The 8,823-nt window shown below is 44.7% G+C and overlaps 1 protein-coding gene across 2 annotated transcripts in view; it reads left to right on the forward strand.

The window, feature by feature from the left end:
• The first annotated feature begins 4,012 nt into the window (after positions 1-4,012).
• Positions 4,013-8,823, forward strand: part of HACD1 (3-hydroxyacyl-CoA dehydratase 1) — a 27,970-nt gene continuing 23,159 nt past the window's right edge. Inside the window, exon 1 of one of the 2 annotated variants that reach the window (XM_032243964.1) lies at positions 4,013-4,141. In XM_032243964.1, coding sequence (XP_032099855.1) covers positions 4,053-4,141 — 89 coding nt within the window. In that variant the 5' untranslated portion in view covers positions 4,013-4,052. Of the gene's footprint in view, positions 4,142-4,473; positions 4,758-8,823 lie in introns of those variants that run through there. The other variant, XM_032243963.1, reaches the window with a different exon arrangement.

Consider the following 8,823-nt stretch of genomic DNA (forward strand, 5'->3'; position numbering starts at 1 on the left):
GTGCTTACTCTATATGCATATACATATTTACAAAATGAAATTTACATATTTGCATATTTACAAAAGGAAAAAAGGTATTTTTATACTAAAATTCCCTGGACTATATCTGTGCCAGTGTAGAAAATATTCCCCAAAGGAGCATTTAAAATACTACTTTTATGTTTTTAGTCTTACATAATTAATATTCATAATAGCATATGTGTATGTTTTATTTTATTTTCATGATCAGTTTTGTAAGGTGTGAAATGGTTCTTAGGCATGAAGTTCTTGTTTATAATAATAAACCTACAGAACAGAAGGGTTTTACTTACAAAGTCTTGACTTTCAACTGTCAGCCTAGAACCAAATTTGTGTGATTGATTCTGTTCTAAAAGAGATTATAGATAAGCTCTAAAGGAACTTCCCTGTGTCTCAGTTTTCCCCATCAATAAAAACAATAAGGAGACTGGGTTAAATGAATTCCAATATTCCTTCCAACCCTCAACGCTCAACTTATTTCCCAGATCAGTCCTCTGTGTTCAGAGGTTTCTTGCTCTTTATGTTTCAGTTCTCATTCTCTTTCTTTGTATTTGCTTCCACTACAGCTCACTTCTGCTACTTTTTTTTTTTTTTAATTTGAGACTCAGTCTTGCTCTATTGCCCAGGCTGGAGTGCACTACCTTGGCCCACTGCAATCTCCATCTCCTGGTTTCAAGCCAATTCTCCTGCCTCAGCCTCCCGAGTAGCTGGAACTGTGGGCGCCCTCCACCATGCCTGGTTAATTTTTGTATTTTTAGTAGAGATGGAGTTTCATCATATTGGCCAGGCTGGTCTTGAACTTCTGACCTCAAATGATCTGCCTGCCTCAGCCTTCCAAAGTGCTGGGATTATAGGCGTGAGCCACCTTGCCTGGCCTTCTGCTGTATTTCATAAGTGCTCTCCTGAATGCACCAGCTTTCTTCCTCACATTCCTTCCTGTTGTGATAACTAAAAATAGAAAAACTGGTGAAATTTTAAAGTGTTTTTTTTTCTCTGAAATGAATGATATCTCTTCTCCGTAGTGATATCATTGCTCTCATCCTGTTGAAATAACCACACCATGCCTAGTCAAATTCTATCATGATGTGCTAAGAACATACACATTATAGATTACTGACATCATTAACACTGTCCCTGTCACAAATACAAGTCACAACTTGATTTCAAGATTTGTCATAAAGCTATTGTAATTAAGATAATATGGTACTGGCATAGAGACAGACAAGAAGATCAATAGAACAGAATAGACCTAACAGAAATATATTCGTACATAAATGAACAACTGATCTTTGACAAGGTACAGAAGAAATTCAGCAGAGAAAGGACAGGTTTTCAACAAGTGGCCCTGGAACACTTGAATATTTGTAAGCAAAAATATGAACCTCATTTCATACCTCATATCATATACAAAAGTTAAAATGGATCACAGACCCAAATGTTAAACCTCAAATATTAAATTTCCAGAAGAAAATAGGACAAAATCTTTGTTTCCTTAGATTGGGCAATAATTTCCTAGATATAACACTGAAAACTCAATCCTTCAAAGAAAAAAAAATTGATAAACAGAACTTTATGAAAATTAATAACATCTGCTTTTTGAAAGTTACTGTCAAGAAAATCATCCTACTGGCTCATGCCCGTAATCACAGCACTTCAGTAGGAGGATTGCTTGAACACAGGAGTTCAAGACTGACCTGGGCAACACAGCAAGACTCTGTCTCTAAAAAAATAAACAAAAATTATCCCATGAACTGGGAAGAAATATTTGCAAATCATATCTCTGAAAAAGGATTTTTATCCAGAAAATATATAGTAGTCTCAAAATCTAGTAATTAAAGCAATTAATTCACTGCAAAATTCAGCAACATGCTGGGTATGGTGGCTCACGCCTATAATCCCAGCACTTTGGGAGGCCAAGGAGGCCTTGAGGTCAGGAGTTCAAGACCAGCCTGGTCAACATGGTGGAACCCCGTCTCTACTAAAAACTATAGAAATTATCTGGGCATGGTGGCTTGCAACTGTAATCTCAGCTACTTGGGAGGCTGAGACACGAGAATCACTTGAACCTGGGAAGTGGAGGTTGCAGTGAACTGAGATCGGGCCACTGCACTCCAGCCTGGGTGACAAGTGAGACTCTGTCTCGAAAGAAAAAAAAAATTGGGCAACAGATTTGAACAGTAACTATAGCAAGGAAAATATACAATTGACAAGCACATGTAAAGCAACAGCATAATTAGTCATTAGGGAAGTGAATATTAAAACCACAATTAAATAATACACCTATTAGAATGTCTAAAATTTCAAAGACTGACTATACCAAATGTTGGCTAGGACGTGGAGCATCTGAAACTCTCCTGCATGGATGATGGAAATGTAAAATGGTGCAACCACTTAGAAAAACCGGAAAAATTTGAAAAGTGCATGTGTGTGCTAGCTCCTTCCTTTCACTTCTTACTCCTAAGGACAAGATGGGTCCCCAGCAGCTATACTAGAGCCATCTGTGAAATTGGCCAGGGTTCTTGCTCAAAACAGCATGATGTCATCCGGAAGTACAACCTCAATATGTGCCCCAGTGTTTCCATCAGTACACAAAGGATACAGGTTTCATTAAGTTGGACTAAGTGAACTTCCTTGAATGGATTATCCAGGCCTTGAACTTCTGACCTCAAGGCCTCCTTGGCCTCCCAAAGTGCTGGGATTATAGGCATGAACCACCACACCCAGGCTGTTGCTGAATTTTGTGGTGAATTAATTGCTTTCTTTAATTACTAGGTTTTGAATGGATTATCCAGGTCATCCACCCCATGAAAGAAACCATGAAAAATTTTTAAATCTCTTTAAAAAAATTAGAAAACAGTGTGGTTTCTTAAAAAGTTAGACATACACTTACGATGTTACTAAGTCATTCTGCATTTCAGTATTTTCTGCTCCTTCCCCAGGCTATAGTGGAATGGCCAATTTCAGCTCACCTGGAAAAAAAAATCATTTCCACTAAGAAAACTGAGGCATGCAGAGGTTAGCTGCCCAAGACCATACAGCTAATAAGACGGGAGGAGTCAGGAATTTGGGGTTTGGATTTCAGTAATTGACTCCAGTGCCTGCCTTCTTAACTGCATGCTTTAAGGGGACAGAGTAAAGTGTTAAGAGGGGAAAGCATGAGCACTGACAGGAGATAAAGTAGAAAACAGTGGGATTCTATCTCCCTTGCCTGGAAAGAGTTCTGTTGGCCCAGTGGCTAGGTTGCCTGTATCTGTACAAACGTTTCTTGTTTGCTGCCCTTGGCTTATCATGTCCTTTTTTTCTCCAGCTCCCCTAAGACATCTAACCTTCTGCGCTGAATTGACATCATTACCGTTTCAATCAGTGGACTTGGTAAATACACACACACACACACACACACACACACACACACACACACACACACAAAGTGGGGCCAGGTGTGGTGGCTCACGCCTGTAATCCCAGTACTTGAGGGAGCCAAGGAGGGTCGATCACTTAAGGCCAGAAGTTCGAGACCAGCCTGGCAAACATGGTGAAACCGTCTCTACTAAAAATACAAAAATTAGCCAGGCGTGCTTGTGCATGACTGTAGTTCCAGCCACTCGGGAGGCTGAGGCAAGAGAATCTCTTGAACTCGGGAGGCGGAGGTTGCAGATCGTGCCACTGCACTCCAGACTCTGTCTTAATTTAAAAAGAGAAAGAAATCACACAAGTGGGATGGTCTTCTCACTGTAATCCCCTTCTACCTGTTGGACTGGCTGGTAAAAGGGAAACAGGGCGAAATGGGAGTTTTTTCCCCAGAAGCTCTTAAGAATGAATGAATGTTTGGCCCAGCGCTGTGGCTCTCGCTTGTATTCCCCGCACTTTGGGAGGCGGAGGTGGGAGGATTGCTTGAGCCCAGGAAATTGCATTGAGCTGTGATCGCGTCACTGCCCTCCAGCCTAAGAGAAAGAGACCCTGTCTCTAAAAAGAAAAGGAAAAGAAAAGAAAAGAAAGAAAGAAAAAAAGAAGAGACAAGAAAAGAAAAAGAATGAATGTTTGGTGAGAAGATCCCGCTCCCTGCCTGCGCATCGACAAACTGCCTTACAAAAGGCCAAGCAAGGCAGAGCCACGTCAAGTTCAGGTGCGTTCCCTGCGTCCCTACTAGATGCACTCGCAGGGAACACATCGCCAGGGCGCAAGGCGTCTGGGCGCCTCTCTAGGAAGAGGCCCTCCCACGCAGCTAGCGAGGAAGGAGGGTGCACTTTCCACGGGAACCGGAACGACAGCGCCGCCTGGAAAGCTGGGCTCGCGGGTCCCGGATCCCCAGTGCCGGGCCGTGGGTTCTGGCCCCCGAGTGGCGCGCTCCCAAAGAGCGGGTTGGGCGGTGGCCGGGGCGGTGTCAAGGGCAGGGGCGGGGCGGGCAGGCAGTGGCCGGGGGCGTCCGCTCCTCCCCCTCGCGGTCGGCCGGGCTGTCGGTGCCTAGCCCCCAGTGCGCGACACATGGGGCGCCTGACTGAGGCGGCGGAAGCGGGCAGCGGCGCTCAGGCTGCGCGCTGGGCAGGGCCCCCTCCCACGCTCCTGCCGCTCTCTCCCACGTCCCCCGGGTGCGCGGCCACCATGGCGTCCAGCGACGAGGACGGCACCAACGGCGGCGCCTCGGAGGCCGGCGAGGACCGGGAGGCCCCCGGCAAGCGGAGGCGCCTCGGCTTGTTGGCCACCACCTGGCTCACCTTCTACAACATCACCATGACTGCGGGGTACGCGCGCCGCGGGGCGCCCTCGGGCTCTCCCCGCGCCGCGGTCTGCGGAGGTTCCAGGCTCGGGGGCAGCGGGCCGGGGTGGCGGGGGCGCGGGCGGCGGCCGTGGGGGAGGGGAGCTGTCACCACGGCTACCGCCGGGGTTGAATGGAGCGGGCGGGGTGGCCGGGCCCTGCGCGCCGGGCATTTCCTAATACGGTGCACTGCGGGGCGCGGGCCGGAGGTTAAGTATAGACCCAGGCAGGAATGTGGGGCCGGACCGCGAGGGAGGGGCCTGCGGCCGGGTCGCCGCTGCCTCGGCTGCTGTTGAAGGAGCGCCCGGCCCGGCCACCCGGTGGTCTGGAGAGCGCGGAGTCTCCTGCTGCGATCGCTGGGCAGAGTTTTCTCCCCTGTTAATTTCACGGCGACTTGTTACTATTATTTTTTTAAAGCATAGCACGTCCTAGAGCTTGTCACTTGGGACGATTTTGAAATAACCACCCCCATTATCCTAGCCTGGAGCTCCTGCCCAGCATCTTTATGGCCTCAGGCTCCGTGGCTGATACCCTGGACTTTGATTTCTGGCTTTGAAATGTGACTTTGCAAGTTAAGGTTACACAATGACTGTCGCTTTTCGCAGAGCTGTCAAAGTGAGTTCTCTGTCAGCTGCTTCTCAAAACCTGTTGGGGAAGCTGCTTTTCCATTTAAATTGCACTGCCTTTTAAAAAAGTTATTTTCCCATTATCATTCGAAGTATTAACCTATCTAAATGCGAGGAAAAGTTTAATATTTTATTTTTTAGACGGAGTCTCTGTTGCCCAGGCTGGAGTACAGTGGCGTGATCGCTGCCTGCAACCTCCGCCTCCCGAGTTCAAGCGATTCGCCTGCCTCGGCCTCCGGAGTAGCTGAGACTACAGGCATCTGCCACCATACCCTGCTAATTTTTGTATTTTTGGTAGAGACAGGGTATCACCATGTTGGCCAGGCTGGTCTCAAACTCCTGACCTCAAGCAGTCTTCCCACTTTGGCCTCTTAAAGTGCTGGAATTACCACACCCGGCCTGGGTGTTTAAAATATTTTAAACTTTCTTCAGGGTTTATAGAAAAATATGATTGACAAAGATTTAATAAATCTTTAACTAGGGGGATTGAGTTTCTATTATATGCTCAGCCTATGATACTGGGTACCAAATACAGTTCATACAAATATTATTTACTGAGGATTTACTATGCAGGGGACTGTGTTGGTTATTTTAGGTGTATTTTTAGTCCTTTATAGTCCTGTGAGGGGCACATGATACGACATTACATAGATAGGAAAGTGAGGCACGGACACTTGCCCAAGATCACAGCCAGCAAGTGTCAGACATGGGTTTCAACCCAGACTCTGACTCTACTGTCCTGCTACTTAATCTTTCTTTTTTCCTAAATTATAATCTTGGAAAGAGAGAAAACTAATGTATTTACAACTGGAGAACAATTCAGTAATCACCAAATGATGCTGAATTTAAATGTGTTCGGAGCTGAAAGAATTCACTCTCCTCTGTGATAGACTACTTAATAAACTTTTCCTGGTCGGGTGCTGTGGCTTACGCCTGTAATCCCACCCAGCACGTTGGGAGCCCAAGGTGGGTGGATCACCTGAGGTCAGGAATTCAAGACCAGCCTGACCAACATGGTGAAACCCCATCTCTCCTAAAAAATACAAAATTAGCTGGGTGTGGTGGTGGGCACCTGTAATCCCAGCTACTCCGGAGGCTGAGGCAAGAGAATCACTTGAACCTGGGAGGCAGAGGTTGCAGTGAGCCAAGATCATGGCATTACACTCCAGCCTGGGCAACAAGAGTGAAACTCTGTCTATAATAAATAAACAGGATAAACCTTTCCTCTCCTTTCCTTTTTTTTTTTTTTTTTAAGGCAAGGTCTTGCTCTGTTTCCCAGGCTGGAGTGCAGTGGTGCTTACTGGAGCCCCAAACTCTGGGCTCAAGGTGATCCTCTCGCCTCAGCCTCCTGAGTATCTGGGACTACAGGCACAAACCACCATGTCCAGCTAACTAAAAAAAATTTTTTTGTAGAATAGGCTGGGCACAGTGGCTCATGCCTGTAATCCCAGCACTCTGGGAGGCTGAGGTGGGTGGATTGCTTGAGGTCAGGAGTTTGAGACCAGCCTGGCCAACGTGGCAAAATTGTGTCTTTATTAAAAGTACAAAAATTAGCTGGGCATGGTGGCACAGGCCTGTAATCTCAGCTACTTGGAAGGCAGGCAGGAGACTTGCTTGAACCCAGAAGGCTAAGAGAGGTGCCACTACACTCCAGTCTGGATAACAGAGCAAGACTCTGTCTCACTCCCAAAAAATAAAATAATAATTTTTGTAAAGACAGGGTTTTGCCATATTGCCCAGGCTGTTCTCAAGTGATCCTCCCACGTTGGCTTCCGAAAGTGCTGGGATTACAGGTGTGAGCCACCGTGCCCAGCCAGTAAACATTTTGAAATATCTTTGTTGCGTTAAACGGGTATCTGCCCCTTCTCTTTTCAGTTGACTCTGTCTTGAAAGCCAACTTAGATTTCAGAAATTGGACGTCAATGCATAGCTCCAGTTTAAAGACTCTGGCGACCCCCTGCCGCCTCTGCCCAGTCTAGGATTCAGGCTGTCTGCCCGTCAAGGCTTTTTGCAGTCTGCTCCTGATTTCCCCTTCCCAGTCATTTGCATTTGGTATCTGACTCACTCTTCTCTTAAAGCACCATGGATTTTCACAGCACTCTGCCTCTGTGCTCAGGCTTTTCACTTTTTTTTTTTTTTTTTTTTTATAATGTTCTCCTATTATTCCCATGACTTCTAATCAAATCGACCTCTTTGAAGTTCTCCAGGTCTCCTGCCTTACCTGGAGCAGAATTAAATGCTCTCTCCATTCTTGTCCCTCTGACCCTTCCCCAGCAAATCAGGGCTTATTCTAAACATGTCTCTCTCTGCCTCTATTGAGAAGTTTCCCTGTTGTTTTTATGGGTCAAGGGACACTGAAATGAAATAATCTCTGTAACTACCACTTCGCAGGCTTTCTAGAAGTGTTGAGATTTGAAGACAGAATAAGATTTGCATACATAGTAGACATTTCAGGTGATATAAATTCTAGACGTGATATGCAAGCCTGGTGTATTCTCTTGATTGAACTAGAGGATGCTGTTGGAGAACAGTGGTAAATAAGATTAGAGAAGCCGTAGTGTTGAAACTGGGACAAGAATCTGTTTCATGGGGTGGATAGCAGAGGTCTAGTTGAGGTTCTCTTTGTTCATTTACTTATTTCTCTTTTAGCACAACTTTGGAGTGTTTATTAATTTTTTTTGTAATAATTTTCAAAACAAGCTGGGGACAGTGGTATGTGCCTGTAATCCCAGCTACTCAGGAGACTGAGGCAGGAGGATTGCTTGAGCCCAATAGTTTAAGACTGGCCTGGGTAGCGAGACCCTATCTCAAAACCAAAACAGACACACTCCACATTGTAAAGCAAGAGAATAGTATTTAAGAAATATTATAAAATTTTACATAAATGTAAAAAACAGATAAGCCCATCATAAACCTTCATTTTCTTTTTATCTTTCTTATGAATATCTCACATCTTCCAAGTTTTTACTCAAAACTTCATTCTCAAGGAGGCCTTACCTGGCCATCTTAATTTGAATAGTGGAATACATACTCCTTATCTCCCTTGCCTGTTTATTTTTCTGCGTCCCACTTTCTTTCATATGACTGTACAATACATTTTACTTACTCATAATGCTTATTGTCTGTCATCCCCATTCGAGTGTAAACTCCATGCAGTACTCAATAAACATTTCAATGAATGAACAAATGTATTACAGCATTGTTACAATATCTGCTCTATTGTATATTTTTCCATTTTCACTTAATAGTCTGTCAGGTTTTCATAATTACACTTTTTGATGGTTGCATAAGAATGTGTAGAATTAATATATAATAATGGATTAAATCATGCCTTTAATAACATTTTGCTTTTATTTGTTTCTATTCAATTAGTGGCTTAGTGTAATACATTCCCAGAAGTAGAATTATACCTTTAAAGGATGGAAG

This window comes from Sapajus apella, unplaced genomic scaffold (assembly GCF_009761245.1).
Source record: "Sapajus apella isolate SASKATOON/1434 unplaced genomic scaffold, GSC_monkey_1.0 scaffold53, whole genome shotgun sequence".
In the NCBI taxonomy this organism is placed as follows: domain Eukaryota; kingdom Metazoa; phylum Chordata; class Mammalia; order Primates; family Cebidae; genus Sapajus; species Sapajus apella.